The sequence below is a fragment of the Parasteatoda tepidariorum genome, chromosome 5 (genome assembly GCF_043381705.1).
Source record: "Parasteatoda tepidariorum isolate YZ-2023 chromosome 5, CAS_Ptep_4.0, whole genome shotgun sequence".
In the NCBI taxonomy this organism is placed as follows: domain Eukaryota; kingdom Metazoa; phylum Arthropoda; class Arachnida; order Araneae; family Theridiidae; genus Parasteatoda; species Parasteatoda tepidariorum.
Genome location: NC_092208.1, coordinates 60,452,752 through 60,473,296, shown reverse-complemented (window position 1 = coordinate 60,473,296; position 20,545 = coordinate 60,452,752). Strand labels below are relative to the sequence as shown.

The 20,545-nt window shown below is 30.3% G+C and overlaps 2 protein-coding genes across 2 annotated transcripts; one reads left to right on the top strand and one right to left on the bottom strand.

The window, feature by feature from the left end:
* Positions 1 to 305: 305 nt before the first annotated feature.
* Positions 306 to 1,701, bottom strand: LOC107442531 (pre-mRNA processing factor 38). The gene has a single exon (XM_016056120.4). It carries the CDS (start codon positions 1,534 to 1,536, stop codon positions 661 to 663), a length of 876 nt encoding a protein of 291 aa, XP_015911606.1. The 5' UTR covers positions 1,537 to 1,701; the 3' UTR covers positions 306 to 660.
* Positions 1,702 to 1,885: 184 nt separating this feature from the next.
* Positions 1,886 to 7,230, top strand: LOC107442525 (DNA damage inducible 1 homolog rngo). Its single transcript, XM_016056113.4, has one exon. It carries the CDS (start codon positions 2,035 to 2,037, stop codon positions 3,154 to 3,156), a length of 1,122 nt encoding a protein of 373 aa, XP_015911599.1. The 5' UTR covers positions 1,886 to 2,034; the 3' UTR covers positions 3,157 to 7,230.
* Positions 7,231 to 20,545: the final 13,315 nt, after the last annotated feature.

The following is a 20,545-nucleotide window of genomic DNA, read 5'->3' as shown; positions in this document are numbered from 1 at the left end:
CGAAAGGGTTAATGATTTCAGCTTTTTAAAGTATACTTATGAATTATATCTTATGCAAAATCTAAACATAAATCTTTAATTATCAAGAGTTGTGGAAATTAAAGGCATTTTGACAAAATTATTTTGAATAATCATAAGAAAACTTTTTTTTTTTACAGAATAGTGTTATATTTTATTAATCTCTTTTGATCACTTATTTAGAGCTTGTCAGGATTGTTAAAATTTTAATGATTTGAAAAAAATATTTTGGAAAATGCTTCAGTTTTGGAGATAATTAACAAATATGAATTAAAACACGAACTGCATGAATCTGAATTATTTATTCATCAAAATGAACTGATTGAAACATTTAAACTTATTTTCTAAGAAGTTTCGTAGATAAAAAAGGAAAAAAAAAATTTGTATTATTAAATCTAATACACCTCACTTTTAGCACAATAAAGAATTTGCTATTTAAACAGGCAATATTTATAGAAACATTCAAAAGGAAGAATAATGTAATCAGGCAGTTCCATTAAAAAATCATGAAATGGGTTTGTAAAATATTTTTTCTAAGAGTGTAGGAAATTATTTACATTTTAAGCATCACAATGACAACACATGAAACATTACTATAATGTAGTATTCTTTTATTTTTAAAATTTAAGCTGTGAAATAATGTTAATGTTTGCTATGATGACTTTTACGGTCATGATCCCTCTTTTTTCTGGGTGACCGTGAACGGTGACGCCTTTCATTGTCTCTCTTTGAATGGTGCTTTTCTCTTGATCTGCTGCGTTTGTGCCTTCTGCCGCTTTCTCGTTCTTGGTGTCTTGATGAACGATGTCTGTGAGGAGAAGGGCTATGTCGTCGACGGGATTCAGAGGATTTTTCTTTGCGAGAACTTTCATTTGAGCTCTTATTTCGAGATTTTTCATGGACAACAGCGGTGACATTTTCTTTTAGATCTTCATCCTCGGATTCTGGTTCATCCAAATCATCTTCGAGAGCACTTATTCTAGGCTCCAACTCATTATTTTCCTCTAAAACATGTCGCTTTTGGATTCGGGGCAAAATAACATCACATAGCCTTTCTTCATGAAGAAGTTCATCAATGAATTCGTCCATGAATACAACTTGGAATTCTCCCTGGCGATCCTGCTTTCTAAGTTTTCTGTAATCGTTGTAAAGAGGCTCTAGATATTTGTAACAGTCCAGTGATGTTCCAACTAATCTCATGTAAAAAGCTCCCAATGCACGCACGTACTTGAAATCCTCCTGACGAATAAACTCGATGATAATATCTTTCTCCGGTTGTATTTGAAGCATTTTAAGAACTAGACATAAAAAAGGTGTTGGTTTTATATTACCACCATAGACACCGCCAACAAATTTCAACTCCATAGCTTTGTCCACAAGTAACTCGGCAGATAGAGCGAAACATTCTTCCTTCCAGTATCGGGCATCGTAAATACGGGATCGAATAATTTTTTCAATTAAATATTGAGGATTAGTACCTCTAATAGATTGAGCATCTTTTACAGTTCGATTCGCCATAATTTAAACATCAGTTATATTCTCAGACTGAAAAAGCCAATTATTTTTAACAGTTAAACAACTTTGTTTCTATAATTGTTTGTTTGCCTAATCGAAAACGCTTAAGTCTTTTTATTTCTGTTCTAATAAAAATACAGCTAACCCAGCAGTTAAAATCGTCTCACTTTGTTATCTTTCCATAACATAAGGTTTATTCTTGTTAAAGCTTTTAAGTTTCACATGGAGACCTATTTCACCAATCAAAATCTAGATTGCTTACAAACAGGGAATTTGATTGGTGACATTTCACTGCGTATATGAGAAAATGCCTTTAGTTGGTGTCAGATTTCATTTCTGAAAAGAAAACAATAGTTGGCAACACATGAAATCAAAAAAAGGAAAGCTCATTCAGAATTTTTTGTTTTCATGTTGGTTGTTTTCTACACGAGCATTTAGTTTACTTATTGATACGTATTGTCTTATAATTTTAAAGTTGATTGTAATTTAAGATAGTTAAAGATGAAAGTAACAGTTACGACTTTGACCGATTTGATTGTTACCTTAGAAGTAAGTCCTGATATGGAATTAGAAAATTTTAAAGCTTTGTGCGAATGCGAAGTAGGTTTCAGTTCTGAAAGAATGGTAATAACTCACGAAGGAAGGCCACTTTTAGACAATAAAAAGGATCTCATAGGTTACGGAATTCAGGAAGGTGATGTCCTCCTTGTGCAACAAATGATGTTACAATCGACACCCAGTCAGTTACCAGATTTAGGAATTGACTTTGGCTCCATAAGACTCCCACAAAATGCAGTTTCACCGGGAAATTCTTCATCAGGAAGCATACTTTCTCCTACCACTGCTCCTCCAGTTTCTAATAACTTGGATAGAGTTGAACGTATGAGGCTAGAACTTACAAACCATCCAGAGAGCTTAGCCTTATTGCGACAGAATAATCCCAAATTAGCTGATGCGTTTCTGTCTGGTAATAAAGAGTTGTTTGCAGAAGTTTTAAATACGCAATTAACAGAGAAATCTGAAAGGGAGAGGAAGAGAATTCAGATGTTAAATGCTAGTCCCTTTGATCCTGAAACTCAACGTATGATTGCTGAAGAAATTCGACAAGAAAATGTTGATACTAATATGGAGGCTGCCATCGAATATCATCCCGAGAGCTTTGGACAAGTAACAATGCTTTATATAAATTGTAAAGTGAATGGCCATCCTGTGAGAGCTTTTATTGACAGTGGCGCTCAAACCACGATCATGAGTCAAAGATGTGCTGAACGCTGTGGTATTATGAGACTGGTTGATAAAAGGTGGGCTGGTATAGCCCAAGGTGTTGGTGTTCAAAAAATTATAGGTCGCGTTCATCTGGGTCATATACAAATCAATGATGTTTTCTTACAGTCATCTTTTTCTATCTTAGAAGAACAAACTATGGATATGTTGTTGGGATTGGATATGTTAAAGCGTCATCAATGTTGTATTGATTTAAAACGGAATATTTTAGTGATAGGAACAACTGGTACAGAAACACGATTTTTAAGTGAAAGTGAACTTCCTAAAGGTATGGAAAATTTCTTTGATAACCAAGGACAGATAAGTACAGGTCCTTCAACAAGTGCAAAAGCTAATTAAAGTTATGTATTTAACCATATTAACATTTAATCCAAGGTTAGGGTTTCAGATGTCTGAAAACTGAACTTGGAAGCAGAAGAGTTGAAAACTGTGCTAAATTGTCGGAAATTAAAATTACGAAAATAATAGAAATTTGATTTTTCATATTAAATTAAATCAATTTTGATGTAATATGTGTTTCTGAATTTTTCAGTTTATTGCTCATGATCATTCATATGGCTTGCAGAGTAAATTTTTAAGAAAAAATAATACTTATGTATAATATATCTTATGTTACAGTCAATATAATTAATCAGTTAATATTTATAATTGCCAGTTATTAATATCTGATGATTATTAATAATAGCTATTTATTGTTAATAACCACCAGATTTATCACTTAAACTATAACATATAATAATAGTATTATAATTTTTTGAACAATTTTGTTTGCTTAATAAAATTTTGTAGTTGTGGCAAAAATCTTCACATAATGGATTCAAAAATCTAACTGGATTTAATGGTATTAAAAATTGAATCTAGTTTTGGATTTTTCAATAACACATAATAGTAGCTGCGTAAAGTAAAATATGCAATTTGCAGTGTAATTGCAAACAATTTGATTTCGTTGGTTAGTATGATAATAATAGCATGTTTATTGCTGTTAATGCTTACAACACTGTAAATGAGCTGAGCTATACAAGTAAAAATATTAACCTAGCCTAATTTCATTATTTATTGCTTTCTTAATACAGTCAAACTTGTTTATTGTGATTTTTATTTTAACTAAATTTCAGATATGATCAAAAATTATTTAAAAATTATGTGGCTTAATGGTAAAAGACTTGCATGCAAACCTAGATAAAATGAACACAGATTCAAAACTTGGATAAAAAACTGGCACTTCTTTGTTTCCTAGGTGCAAGGAAATTTAATCATTTTTGAAAATTTTTTTACTAATTTTAATGCGTTTAAAAAGAAAGATTTCCGTATTGTAATTTGCTGCAGAATAATCGTCAAGTCTTGTCAACTTCTGGGTTGCATCTCATGAGAAAAAAAAAAAGAAAAAAAAAAATCACAGAATGGGACCAACTCAAAAAAGGTTTAATTTGTTGCGTTATTATTTTTGTTTTAAATTTTCAAGTAAAAATACCTTTGGTGCCTTGGCAATCCTAGTTGATGCAACAGATGATGATACTGAATTATCCTTGTTTAAATCAGTGGAATTTGAAGATATACCTTTTTTGGTGACTTTTCGCTTGCGCCCGGCTAATAGAACTAACAAACTTCATTCAAACCATTTATTCACTTGTACAATTAGTTTGAATTCTTTTGTAGTCTTATTCAAATTTGACGAAGTTAGTTAAAAAATCACTGATTTTTTTAAAGTGCTTTAGTTTTTATTAAACTCTATATTGATTATTATATATACCAGCATATAAAGCATATATTGTTAAAATTTATCAGTTTTTTGTAAAGATTACTAGTTATTAACTTTCGCTGTTTCACATTGTACTTGGCTTTCTTTGTCTTATTAAAATCGAAAGCACTCAGAAGTAGCAATGTAATTATTTAATAAACATTTTTTCATGCTAATAATTTTTAATTCGTCTATGCTGAAATAATCTTTTCTTTTTGTACTACTGATTTTAGAGTGGAAAAAAATAGGGAGTTAAAGCTGAATTGTTTCAACATGTTTTATCATAGAAAAATATTATAATCAAATTGCATATTAGATGTTACCATTTAAGAAAAGAGTGAAATGTGTACAATAATTGATTGGTGATTTTTTTGGCTTTTTTTTTTATAAAGTGTTATACTTAAAAATTTTAAATGATTGTAAAAAAATACCTACCTATATGAAACTGTTATGAGTTAAAACTGTTAAAAGTTAAAAAGTGGAATTAATCAAAAATGAAGACCGAAGTTTTTAAATGCTATAAATCAAAATATAAAAGCAGCATATAACCAATATTGTCTTTAGTATCTACACAATTTAAATATGGGGGAACTTAACTTTACATAGAGGTTTTATTTAAGTTCTCTTACATTTAAATTGTATTACCTAAAACTATGTTATTTGTTGAAGCTAAGCATCAGAGTGTTAGCATTTCTTTTTCTATGAAAAGGTTTAACTCTTCTACTTTTTAGTTTATTTTGTTCTCAAATTTTATGTCGATAAATAATGAAAAGTAACATAGTTAGGTCTCTCATCTTTCTTTTTGTGAATCATATAACGTGTTGAGTTATTTAAACTATAACACAGCAAGAAATAAATTAAAATTTGTTGATGGTTGCTGCAGTAAAAAGTTTTTTTTTTTTCAATTTGAATATTGAAGTTAAATTAAATTTTCTAATTTTATTTTAATCAGTATCATGTGTGTTTTGTCATATATAATTTTTTTAAGACCATAGTTTTATTTTTATTATTATTTTAAATTTTTTTAAAAATAGTAATGTGGTCAAAAGTACAACGTATAGTTTTGCTTTTAACTATGATATTTACTTCTAACTGGTTGTTGTACCTCTGACCAGTTAATGGACAAGTAAGTCGTCAATCAATCAGGAATATTGTACCTTTGACGTGGTCAAAGGAACACTAACTAATCATGGTCAAGGGTACAACACCACGACAGTGCAAATGGACAAGGAGTAAAAGTTCTGCAATCATTGAATAGGTTCTAAATTCCTGTTGTTCTTGTGCCTGTTTCTATTTTCCTGATCAAATTCTTGTGGTGTTATATCTTCTATTCATTTTTATAGTCTTTTTATTTTTTAATGTTTAACTTTGAATTTTTGCTTTTTGAATTTCTGATAATATTGCAATGGCACTATATAAACAAGTTTGACTAAAGTATACATTCTATTCTTATATTCTATTTGTTTCATATCCATTGTATTATTCTTTTCAAATTCGTCGCAATGACAAGTTCTCCTTCTAGTAACAGTGTTTTCATCATAGAAAAAAAAAATGGGTGAGAATTTCTCACCCTTTCTCAGAAACAGGGTGAGATTTCAAAAAGTTAAGTGAGATTTCTAAAAACTAAAAAAACGCAAAAACTCTTGAAAAAAAAATAATTTCTTTAATTATAATAAATTTTTAACGTCTTCTATTTTTTAAAGCATTGAATATTTTTGGTGCATCATCATAGAAGATTTTGCCTTTACAAGGTATTTGTCCATCTTACATTAGCACGTAAAAAATTTGAATATCTTAGATGAAGAAACCTTACGGTATAAACACGTGGTTGCAGAGAAATGTGTTCTGAAAGGGGTTCCGTGGTTGTGTTCTGTTGTTCGAAAAGGTTCTGAACAATACTGGTAAATAGGGAAGATGGAACGGGGCAGATGTTGGAAATATAATGAAAGATCCAGGAAGAAAAGTGAAACGGATTTTATTCTAAATGGCGTAATTCGAAGCTTTTTCCAAAATGCGAGAAATTCGCGAATTTTCAAATTGATTTATAGAATGCGCGAATTTCTCGCGGTAATAATTCTTTAATGCGAGAAAAGAAAAAAATATGCGAGATTCTCGCGCTGTAGTGAAAACACTGAGTAAGCTACATATTGTGTTAACTTTATTTCTGTTATTCTTGAAATATGTGAAACAACTGGAAGTGATTTTTGATGAATTTCATTTTTGATTTTAACAGCTTGTATGTAATGCAATACAACATAGCCCAAAAAATAGTTGTGGACATGAAACAAAAATATTACCCTTTTTTTCAGCTTATAATATTTTTTAAAAAATATAATTTTTTTGTAAAAACAGTTCTTAGTACAAAAGAAACCATTTCTTATTGTTTTTGCTGGTGCAGTCTAAAATCTTGCTAACCATGCTTTGCTAGTGTTGTCTAAAATCTTGTTAATCGTGCATTATTCATAATTGGTTGGTTTGAAGGTTTGATAAACTCTTCACTGGATGCATTGAAAATAAAATTTTGTATGTATATATTGCAGAGAATGGATAAAACTACTACTGCTCATGTTTTATTATTAAGAATTAAAAATGCTAATTATGATTTTTAATTATATACAAATTTATTTTGATGTTTTTCTGTTTTTGAAACTGAATAAATTTTTCTTATAAGAAAATTACGTTTGATTTACAGTGTGAAATATACACATGTTCAGAGGTAAAATACACTATGTTATATTTTTTAAAACCAATTGAATGATTCTTATATATATGTTTTCTTTAATTTTCCACTGTTATCTTAATTTTGCAAAAATTGAACATAGTGCCCTTACCTTTCGCATTAGGTATGTTAAATAATGAAAAAAAAATAATCTTGTTATCTTTTATGGAAAATATCTTGTTAATTTTTTTTCTTGTTAAGCATTTTTATGGAAATTATCTTAAAATATCTTGTTAATCTTTTTATGGAAACCTATTATTCTGTTTTAGTATTTCTATATATGTGTCTATAGTTATTTTTTAGGATGAAAATATTCTCAGCTATAAAAAAGAAACAGTAATGGAAGCTTTATCAAAAACTTTCGAAATTTCAGGTGAAATTGAAAATTTAGCAAATTTTTTGTATCAAGTAATGAAAACAATTTTCATGGAACTGTGTTATACAATCAGTACCATAGTGAACTGATCATAAGACAAAGTTCCCAGGCGGACACTGAAGTGAAGCATTACTGGCTGCGCTGAGTGTGCTGGTGGGTGACTATTTTTATCAGGCTAAGAAGGGGCCAAGGGTGTGTGGTATCGGTCTAGAATTAAGAATAAATTGTAAAATATCTACCGAAAAGAAAACTTATAGTCTGTTTCAGGGATGACCTGCAGGTCAAAAGTGGCCCTTGAACTGTCTAAAATACTAATAAAAAGGTAGACAAATACGAAAAAAAAATTTATAGTTTGGCGGCTGAGCTTTGCACAGTAAGTGACTAATTTATTTCAGTCTTTCTCAAAGTACCAGATTATGACCATTTTTCTTTCAAATCCTATTCATGGCAATGGCTCAGTGTTACCAGTAAGAATTAATTTCATATGAATTTTTACAAATAAATGTGGAGAATTCCTTATTCGCAAAGTCAATATTAAAGCATATGACTTTAAAGTTTCAATCGTGTTAATCAGATACTTTAACAGGAACAGTAAAAAAAAAAAAAATTCTGACTAAAATAATAGTGTAAAAGTACTTTGAGGTAAATGAAATTCTGTAACTTTCTTTTTTTCTTTTTTCTTGCTGTTCTCATTTTTGCGTATTAGCCTTCCAACTATGTTTAGAGTAATTAAGATTATCTTTATGAAAAATTTAGTTATGCATATGTAATTCATGTTAGTATTTTAAACTAGGATCTAAATTCTCTCTGAATTTACAAGATTACAGGCTGCTTATGTTATTGGCCCTCAACATAATGTTTCCTATTTTTTGTTGGCCCACTACCCAAAAATGGTTGAGCAGTGCACCAAAAACAAAAATGAACCTCCCTGAATAACTTTTGATCTAATGATCTTATCTTTACATTCTAGGACTCAATCTTATTGGTTCAAAGGGGTGACCTTAAGTATGTTAATTAATTGGTGCAGACGATATTTTAAGTTACGAAATTAGACACAGAAAGTTCTTTCTCTGAATGAACGTTCCTTTTTTTCGACGTAATCGGAATTTAGACTCCCAAAATATGTTCCTCACAATTTGGACCCTTTTATGTTAATTTTATTTCTTGCAAATTTCGCCTTATCTCAAGAACTTTTCAAGCGAATTGAAAGGTCTTTGCAAACAATTATAAAATTCGTTTGTCCGAAGATAATTTCATGCAAGAATTTAGTAAATATTTACTTTTTTTATTATTTTATTTAATAACAGTCGTTTAACAGAATAATAAGAAGTTAATAACAGAAATTTACATGGTAAAATACAAAATTTAAAAATTTAATAGTTCCTGAGAAATCAAATTTTAAATATACGACTTTTTTAAAATTGGATTTCTCAGGGACTATTCAACCAATTTCGCTCAAATTTTGTGTCCCGCAGTGGACTGATCATTAAGACACGGTTCCCAGCAGATCACTGAAGTCAAGCATCACTGGCTGCGGTCAGTGTGTGGGTGGGTGACCCACTTGGATCAGTCTGCGTGGGGACCGAGGGTGTGCGGTATTGGTCCTCGTTAAACTGTGCTACCGTAAAGTGCTCGACTTCGCGCTCAGGTCGTTGGGCTACCGAAGCGGGGGTGCCATCCCCTCTGCAGAGGATCAAAATTGTGATGGCATGTCTTCGGATCATCCTGAGGGATGTTTTCCAGACCGTCGCCAATAGCCCATTGTGCAGCTCTAGTGCGACGTAAATGAACTACAGCAACAACATCGCTCAAATTTTGTATTTTGCCATGTAAAATTATTTACTTCAAAATAATGTAAAAAGTTATTTACCTTACAATTAAAAAAAATTTCGACTAATACTAATAAAATAATATTAAATATTTGCTAAAATTTTATTTTTTTGCATGGATTCATCTCTGGATAAATGAATTTTATAATTCTGTGCAAAATTTTTTCCAAGTCGCTTAAAAAGTTCTCGAGATATGGCGAATTAGGATTAGGGAGTCCAAACTTAGGATCACTCTCCTGACCGAATGGGGACTTTCCCAGATCTCGGCTAACCAGAGCCATTTTTATGTTTACAGGGGCTCTGGGCCTGTCATTATTGGGGGCCCTTTTTTAGTGAATTTAGAGAAAAAATTTAAGTTTTTAATAATTTTTAAAAATGATTTTATTTTAAGAGTAAAAACATATAAATTAATTATAAAAGCGTCTATACATTATTTTTATCGAAAATTTAAGGTAATACTTTTTGCACTTTTTGAGAAGCGAAGTCCTCCATCACATCATCAAAATCAATTTCGTGTACGAATTGTTATAAGAACTTGGTGGAGTTTGTGACCGCGACAGATTTAACATGCACCAGTCACCATTTTATACTTGGGTATTATTCAGCCGGCTGATTTCGAACACCCATTTTCACGAACATGAGTCCATAGCCCTACCAACCAAGCTATCGCGGCAAAATAATTAGTTTTTTTTTATAACACTCATTGAACAGCTCACCCAATTTTGAGTTTACGACTACTAATATTCAATTCCGTAGCCTTGTAAATTTGAACCCAATCCAGCAGACAAGAGAACTCCAGGATCCAGTATTGGAAGAAATTTTTGCCTTCGTTGAGGACGTTTAGATAGAACTAACCCGCATTCGAGTTATATGGAGAGGAAAACCGCGAAAGCTTTCCATGGTTAGTCAGACAGAAAGGGGACTCTAACCTATAACCCATCTACTACTGAGGATATTTTACTTCAGCACAGTGGTTGGTGTAGGTCGGGTGTTGAATTCGTATCGACCAGTCATCACTGGGATTCGAACTGAGTGCCCTTGAGTAATAACTCTGCAGCAGGAGGTACCAATTTTATTGATTTGCATAATTTTAGTCATCTTCAAAATGGAAATAGAAATTCAATCGTAATTTTTGTAGAATAAAAAGATGGAAATAAACCGTTTTTCCTCTTAATCTGCAATGATTAATCAGAAGCAACCACGAGGGTTAGTGTGCAAAATGAACAGGGGGTGGAGCTTTTTCGTTTTTTAAATGCTTGTTAAATTATTAGTTTTTAACGTGCATACTTTAAAAGAAAATAAGAAAAACATTTTTCTGTATTAAGAAATAATAATTAAAAACTGTCATCAGCTGGAATAGAAGCCACGATCTCACAGTTTTGTGTTAGATTTCATAATTATCAGCCCCAAATATACACACCTGCCTTGCGGATATTAATTAATTATTATTATTTTTTTAAATTTAATAAATGGAGTCATTTGGATACTTGACATTCTTGAACTGGATACTTTAAATGCTTGATATTCGTTATTACAGAATGAAAAGTTTTGAAAGACAAACATTAGTTAATGTTTAATATTTAATTAAAGAAAAAACATAACCCGTCTTGAAATCTAACAAATAGCCCCTGATAAATTTTGTGACAAAAAAAAAAAAAAAAAAAAAAAAAAAAAAAAAAAAAAAAATGTGGTCTAATAGATTTTGGGATTTTAGAAACACCTTCTTGTTATACTATTCTATCCAATTGGTTTCGATGTCTTTCATCCCAGCTGTCTCACTAGTGATTCAGCATATTTCGATATCATTTTTGTTTCGTTCTTACTTAATATTAATTTGTTTATGACAATGATTTTTTTACTACATTTTTAAAATTTTTTCTCTCCAATGCCCACCTGTGTTAACATTTGTCAATTCAGGCATTTACAGTGCAGATTTGTTGGCCTCTCTTTCAGGGGCACCATATTAGGTGGGCCAACGTTGCTCCCACTGAAAGGAAAGAACAGAGAAGGAAAGAACATCCATGCCTTGCCCGGGATTCGAACCCAGAACCTTTCTGATACAGGGGTAGTTCCCTTACCCCTACAAGAAGTTAAAAAATAAAATATTGCATTAATTGAAATTAAATTAGTTTTTTTTTTTTTTTTTAATATGTCTCTTTTACTTATATCATCCACACCCACAAGCTATGTCTGCTCTCAATACCTTGATAATATAAAATGAGATTGCAAAACAAAATGCATGGAGTTATTTAAATTTATGTTCCAAAGTACTAATTAATTGTTTTTTGAATTGACAATTTTAGACACTATTTAGGTTTTTAAAAGTGCAGCATATCACATGAAAGTATTAAAAATATAATTTTTACAATTTTAAAGTAAAATAAAAAAGAATTCTGATTCGTAGGAACAGATATTAAATAGTCTCATGATTGAATGATGGGGCATAATTACCTTTTAAACAAATCAAAAAACTTTTTTACCTTTTAAACTAAAAATTTGCTTATTTGTACATAATTTATTAATACTCAAATTGTTCGAAAGATGATATGACAACGAAGTTTTTATTTTTATTTTATCCAGTCATTTATTTACATTTTTTTTCATCAATTTTTTTATTTATTTTTATTTTATTAAATTAAATGCACACGTTTAAAATAAAAACAAAACTGTCAAAATTTCATAAATAGTTCCGATTTTCAATTTTAAGAAGTTGTTTCGACTTTGATTTAAAAATTTATAAGCTTTAGTAATTAAAAAATTTCGAAGCCTTATTAACTTTAAACACATAATAACAACAAAAATCAAGTAGCTAAAATTAGAAACAAATGCGATCAATAAATAATAAAATCATAAGCTAACTAACTAAATAAATTCATTTTGTGTTCGAAATATAATATTACAAATTAAACATATTTCATATTTAGGGGAAACATGGAAAATTTGGTCCCACAGGATGTTTAAAAGTCCCTCCCCTCATGTTTAAACATTTGTTTAGCTGATGATCATTTAATTTTAATGCTCCATCAAACAAAATCATATGTTGTTTCTTTCTATTAGCAGTAAATAAAATTAAAATAATATCGTAATCATATTTCTTCATCCTGAATACACTAAATCAGGAATTTTGGCAGACCGGCCTGTCAAAGAGGAAATTGAATAGTGCCCCGCCATTTAAATAAATAAGCAAAAAAATCACAAAATATGAAAAATAAGAAACTAAGTAAATAAATAAAAATATTTCTCTCCATATAGTTCAAATTACTGAATCAACCTTAATATTCATTTTGATTATGTTGCTTCAGATTTCTTACTTTTCATCAGTAGATAACTATTAAATTTTTGTTTCTTTAAACAAAATTATTACATTTTTTATACACTTACTAATTGCTTTGTTGGTTCTTTAAATACTCATCCTTTTTTTAGCTCTTAAAAAATTATTTACGAAATATGTTTTTTAATTTGACGAAGTTTCTAACTTAAATAAAAAATATTGATGTAAACAGAGGTAAAATATTATAAGATATTAGATAATTATGTTAAAAAATGTATATATATAACACTGCGCAAACCTTCCATGTTTTCCCTAACAGCAACCTAAGTTGATTTAATAAAAACCTTTGCTTACCTCCAAAGGGGAAAAATTTATGTCTTTTTAATATCCTACGAAAATTTGATATAGAAGTTCTTAGTTCACGGATTCACGTACGATTAATTTGGAAAATAACAAAATAAAATCAATTACAATAATTAAGCAAATTAAACAATTAAGCAGGTTGAAACCTTTAGGAAAAAAATAGCTTTTATAATAAGTTAGAAAAAATATCTAAACCATTAAGATTGACTACTTTTAATCCTAATAAAATAAGTACTTAAATTTCTACCAGAGCCAGGGAGTTGAACCTTCTTGAGTTTATAAAATATATAGAGTTATTAGAATCTTATGTATTGTTAATATATTAATTGTAACAAAATGAACGATTTCCTGGATTTGAAAAAATAATTAATTTCATTTGAAAATAATAAATATTTAAGCCTAATAAATATAGAATACGCGCCATTATAAGAAGTAATAAATAAGTAATTTTACTTGTTAACCATCTATAATGATTATCTTGCATTTTAATAACAATTCACATTGGAAGCGGCTTTTTATCTCCTATGAGTTTTTTACATTTTTTAAAAATTTGGACACAAATGTTACGATTTATACCTGGCAACTTCTAATCTTTTTCTCTACATCTCCTTTTTCTCCACTTTTTTACAACATAGTTTAAAAAATTGTTATTTGNTTTATGTTTTTTGCTCCTAAAATAAAAAAAAATTAAAAAATTATTCAAAATAAAATTTTTTTCTCTAAATTTACTCATAAAGGGCCCCCAGATAATGACAGGCCCAGGGCCCCTATGAACATAAAAACGGCTCTGTAAAGCTGTTAACTAAAGTTAGACTATGGAACCACTAAAAATTGCAAGAACTTTCTGACAAATTAGAATTTCGACTAAAAAAAAAAATCGCGTTGTAATTGAAAATGGCTCTTCTAGTCAAATTTCAACTCATATGTCAGTAAGCAGTAAAAAGGCTAGCATTTTTTTAAAACTACAAGTTTGACAGTTGATAATCTTGAACTAATAATCAAATCTTAAATATTTTTTTTTTATTCCATAGAATTTGTTGAATATTTTTCTGCACACCTTCCTTTGTTATTGGTAAAATTTGTTCTCGAGAAATGTTTTTAAAATCTTTTTTTTCTTCTTTTCGTTATGATAATAAAAATTGATTAAGAAAAAACTCTTTCACTCTCCCTTCCTATTGTTTTGTATCTACTGAGCACGATTGCTGAGTAACATAAAAAAAGGCGGCTTGTTGGCAAACGTAAAATTTTTTTTTAAGCGTTTTTGCTTTTCTCCCAAGCTCGATCTTATCTGAAAGAACTTTTTTAGATTAAGAATTCGCTTCGGTTCTTTTTTTACACTCACATTTCCTTCTCTATAAAATTTACCTATTTGTTATTTATAGATAACAATAACAGAAGAGAGTAGTTAACTCAGAGATTTTCAACTTACATCTGTCCAACTTGCATGTAAAAACACCAGTCGACTGGCAGGTCGCCACTTGATCAAAATTTTATATAAGACTTTTTTGTGTCTGAAGGAACTTTAAATATTACTGTCAAATTTTTAACAAGTTATACAAAATAAAAAGTATTAAATTACAAACTAAATAAAAAGTAGATGCTTAAATATTTGTTGTTGTCGTCGTCTGCCAGTGAAGGCAGAGAGGGTGCGATTGTTCATTAAAATATTTTAATTGAATATTAAAAAAAATATCTAGACTACAATAACTTAAATGTGGAAGTATGAATTTAACAATTAATGCACAACAGATATTAAACAAATAATATATCAATCCGTAAATACATTGGCGTTAGAAACTTACATAACAGCACACAAAATTTTCAATGAGACAATTGAAGTCTGTCTGCTGCTACCATCAGAGAATGGATCTCCACCTCAAATTATGAGTCTCAGGAGATGAAGTAGAGAAGAATCAGTAAGGAGGTTTCTATTATGTGATTCTTGATAAATTTCATCCATGAGAAAATTTTTTTGCACAAGTGAGTTTCCAAACATTGACGTGAATTTTCGTAGCAAATTCTCGCAGATTTGGAAGTCTTTCCTTAGCTAACAGTTTGAAGAAATCGGTTTCCTTCTCCTAGTTTGCAAAAATAGATCTGCTTAAATTTCAACACAGTTCAAGTGGAAGATGAGTTGGTTGATCCTCAATGTCAGCTCGAAGAGGATTGTTAAACAGCAACATGCTACTTTTTAACAATTCAAAATCCGTAAATCTAGTGTTAAACTCCTCAATTAGTTCTATGTAAGATTCTAATATAAGAGTCTCCTTATCTTTAAATTCTTCACTTTATTTCCGACAGCTTGGAAAATGGTCCAAATTCATTCTATTTTAAAGAAATATCGACAGTTTTTAATTTGTTGCGAAATCCATTAACTTTTCCCATTAAATCTGACATCAGTTGATTTCTACCCTGGTGTTTAAGATTCAAATCATTCAGGTGATGATATCGGTGAGGAATGTCAATTCTTTCAAGAAATCGACGTATTGGATCTCGTCTACCAATTGTGTGGTGTCTGCTGTAACAAACTTTTTGCAAAATTTCTTTTCTTATCGCGAAGAACATTTCATGCCATCTTGCTTGATTGTACAGCATCAAGTCTCCATATTCAACTTCCATTTCCTCCAAAAATTGCCTTAAGTGCCTATGCAGAAGTGCCCGATTTCCACCTCTTATCCTATTGATAACATTTATCTCAACTTTGAAAACTTATTTTTGTTTTGCTGACTTTCCACCTAAAGATCCTCGATGGATAATGCAGTGAATCGTCGGACAAATTGCATTATTTTCTCTTAGTAATCAAGCTCATCCAGTTTTCCCTCCTAACATCGCTGGTGCATCATCTGTTACAATTGCTGAACATTTATTAAAACATATTTGACTAATTGCTTTTTTTACTGCTTCGTAGATGTCCTTTCCTTTTGTTGTAGCAGTCATGGGACACATTTCCAATAATTCTTCCTAAGTAGAAAACTCTTACTGCGTANGATTTCCACCTCTTATCCTATTGATAACATTTATCTCAACTTTGAAAACTTATTTTTGTTTTGCTGACTTTCCACCTAGAGATCCTCGATGGATAATGCACTGAATCGTCGGACAAATTGCATTATTTTCACTTAGTAATCAAGCTCATCCAGTTTTCCCTCCTAACATCGCTGATTACAATTACAATTACTGATTACAATTACAATCTGTTACAATTGCTGAACATTTATTAAAACATATTTGACTAATTGCTTTTTTTACTGCTTCGTAGATGTCCTTTCCTTTTGTTGTAGCAGTCATGGGACACATTTCCAATAATTCTTCCTAAGTAGAAAACTCTTACTGCGTAACACGTATAATCATCCAGGCAAAGTGAAAGATAAGCACTTTTTTTCAACTAAATCAAATAATAATTTTTCTACCCATAGCAGTAACTCTCCTCTGTAAAGTTTGATTAGAAAGCGGCACTGAGTTAAATTTCGAGGTTAATTTTTCATCACCAAAAACCTTTGCGATTTCAATAGCACATTTCTTTACTACCATCAGTAAGTGGAGTCTTTGCTTTCACAAGCGCAAGAGATACGGCAAATAAAGTATGAAAAGCAGATGATTGACCATGAGAAAATTTGGTTAAAATTCCTGTCTGCTGTTTCAATTTCTTCTTCAAATCAGAGATCAATATACTTCGGGATTCTCCTCCATAGTCTTGATATTGTTTCATGCATTGTTGAATAATTTCTTTTCATGTTATATTCTTTAGGCACTAATATCATTTGCATGCAAACTAAACATTGAAAATTCTAGTAATTTTTTCCAATTAAATAATCCCTTTCCCACGATCATTGAAAGCTCAACTTTCACAACCAATTTCGCGTTTTTTTTCTAAATCATTACGAATATTTAGTATAAAAAGAATAATTAGCGAACAGAAACTTAGTAAACTTATTTTAAGAAAATTCTATTTTCTACTAAAATTACCACTTGTAAACATTTGCTTCTTTTGACACAAAAGAGAAAAAGGCGCATTTCATGCTAATATTAATTTAATAAAGCATGATATTTCATTACCTCTTTTTTATGCTTTAAAATTTAAATTCTGTTGCAAATGTAAACTTTTTCTCCAAAACAATGGTTTAATAGCAACAGGTTAAATTTTTGACTTTCTTTGAGAAAATTTCTGATGCGCTCATGCAAAATTATCTTCATAAAATACGGAGAAAAAAACAAACAATTTACACGATTATTTTTTTATTTAAATAAATATTTCCTTGGATGCAAACCTGGGGAAAAGTTTTTTGGCACCCTTGATATACTAAATTTTACGAAAAGGAAGAAAAATAAGTATTTTTCCTTCAGAGAATAAAAATTACTTGACAACTTAATATTTTCAGGAAAACTAGTCCACAAAAAAATGATAACTAATATATTTTGGTCCGCGGACCACAAAAAAAAAGGTTCACATGCCACCAGAAGAGTTAAATATTAATTATGTATTAGTTCTAACTCAATAAATATGTTATACTATAATAATATTTTTTCTTTAAAAATTAACCCTTTGTAACTCAATAACTCTGACTTAAGGAATATTTTCGCGAATGTTAGAATACATCATATTAAGCGTGTAAAAAATAATGAAAAAATTAAAACCTTAAAATTAAAAATTTATTGATAAAAAGCATTGGTTGAAGATCTCCAATATCGTGAAAAATAGCACAAAAATTCCAATATATTTCAAACTTCATGTGAAAAATTTTGAAATTGTTGTTTTTATGGTAACAAAGTCTTACACCACATTTTTCAATCCCTCCTTAGCCAAATATACAATCAAGGAGATTGTTGTAAAAAAAAAGTATATCCTGCAATTATGTCGTGGAACAATTCTTGCTAAACGCATTATAATATTGGCAGCTGCACCAAGACTTGGTTCCCCCGAGTTTGCAATATTTTCTTTACCTGAATTTAGTTCGATTTTATAGGTAAATCCACCTCATTATAGGATTGAATTTTCATGTATGTTGCAGATATGTAACGCGGTGATACAAAGGGTTAAGGTAATGTCATTTTTGCATTTCTAGTTCAACGAAAGATTAATGGCTCTAAAAAAAAACTAATCATCAGCCTCCAATGGAATTAATTACACCGATGATTTTCTATTTCCAGGAATAAATCAGGACAAATTTATTTTGCGAAGTAATTTCTTTTCTTGTTTTTCTCTTTAAGCTTGGCACCTATTTTGTTTGAAAATACCAAAATATCAACAAATAATAAAAACAAACAAACATATTAGGTTGATTACGATTAATGTGGAACATTTAAAACAACTATGATCATTAAAATTGCAAGCCACATTAAAGTGCCCCCTTTTTTTTGTCACCAATGCGTTTTGTGCGCCATGATATAATTTCTTACAATCTTTTATTTACTTCGTACTTTACGTTAAAAACCGGAGATCATAAGTGTGATGCTCCATCCAACGCAGATCGGAAGTGCGTTAATGCATTGATCGAAACTTGTGTACTAATCAAATCTAATCTTTATTCCTATCAAAGTTACTGTAAATAATAAAAAGACAGAAATTTATTAAAATTAGAAAATGAATTATTTTAACAGGGTGATACAAGAACCATAAAAATGTTTTTAATTTTAACAATAAATAAGTTAGATGGAAGAACATTGATCAAGAAATAAAAGTGTCTATAAATAAAAATTGAAAGCATGAAAATAATTACTTTCATGTCGGATATCTAGATGGCACCACCACAGATACACTAAAATACTTGAGAAAAAAATATTACGAGCAGGGATTAAATTTTAATACTTACATCAGAATAATTTGTTTAAATGTTTAAAAAAAAGAATGTCCAAATGAAATCTGTATTAAAGATTAGAACAATTATTAATCATTATTTTGAAATCATTAAATATTATAAATCATTATTTTGAGTCTGATAGGGAACATAGATTTTTTAAAATTAATTATAGAGTATGTGAAATATTTTTGTGCGATTGCTAATTCATATAAAATTAATACTTGATTCAAAATACGACCACCCAATTAAATTTGTCAATTTCAAATTTAATTTTTCCTTACTTATTAAAATTAGGAAACTACAATTTTGTGTATATTCAAAATCTCTATAAAATTCAGTTTTTTTTTCTTCAAGAAGAGAGTAGATCTTTAATTTTTTTTTAAAGTTTTTGTTCCCTAACCTAATTATGCGCGAGTCAGCGATGCAGAGCCAAGATATCTACTGTACCAAGTTTTGAAAATGTATTGAAAAATTAAGGATCTCGTCGGTGCGATTTTAAATCTGGACACAGCTAGTTTACGAAAATGGACGCAGCTCGAAATGCGTGTTTACGAGAATGAACTCAGCCTAAAATTCGTCTTTTGAGTTAACCCAAATGTAACAACGAAAAGTGGAATGCGTGTTTGCTTATTTTTAAAAGTTATTTTGTCTGTAAGCAATATATTACTGGGCTAAGTCCTGGACTTCGGCGTTTGGATGGCTCAGTATATTACAGATGTAACTTTTCAGACGATGTCTTCATATTCAGACAATAATTAAGTTCTCTTGACGATAAGTGAGTTTTAAACCTCTAAATTCCTACGCGTTAATTTACTACCATGCTATAAACATGTAGCACCTATGGTAACCTTATAAAAACAACCATCGAATTTTAAAATCTTTTAAAAAAAGACGAGTTAAATAAAATGTACCAAGTGATTAATGCAATTGAACGATATCATGTTCGAGTTGGTTGGTGTCGTATCCTCTATTGAATCGTATTTCATGGTGTGCTTGAATAGTTTTTGTTATATCTATGGCATTAAATGAATACAAATCCTCTTCTGTGGGGTAGTTTAAGAGGTGAAGGCCTGCAGCGACTGCAGGGCGGTTAAAAACACGATATGGTGTCAGTTCCACATTAAGGCAGTTGCCACAGTTTTGATATTTTCTAGTCCCATCTGTAGAAATTTTCATGTTTTTATGATGTTTTGTTCTTAGTCTGATGAGAGTAGTGGCTGTCTTCCTATCGATGTCAAGATTAGTTATTTGATCGTGGGCTTTGATTTTTAAAGGGGTGAATAGTCTTGACTTTGCAAAAGCATTTCCATCTGCCAACGTGGCTGGGATTGTATTTTGATTGAGATCTCTGGCATTTTTAGCCAAGGAATCAGCTATTTCATTGAACTCTAGGTTCACATGGGCGGGAATCCACTACAAGAAGCATTTTTTTCCGGAGACGCTGAAGTTGTCCAAGTTGTTCTATGATATTCAGGATTAGGCTTGCGGTACCTTTGCTGAGGGCCTGTAAGGCAGACCTGCAGTCGCTGAAGATGGTGATACCACTAAGCTGCTCCGAAGGTTCAAGATTGATGATTGATGTACGTTTCGATTGCCGTAGAAATGGCTATCAATTCTGCCGTAAAATTAGATGC

What these genes read in the sequence shown, in the direction of transcription:
- LOC107442531 (XM_016056120.4), bottom strand. Translation starts at nt 1,536, where the DNA reads ATGGCGAATCGAACTGTAAAAGATGCTCAATCTATTAGAGGTACTAAT.
- LOC107442525 (XM_016056113.4), top strand. Translation starts at nt 2,035, where the DNA reads ATGAAAGTAACAGTTACGACTTTGACCGATTTGATTGTTACCTTAGAA.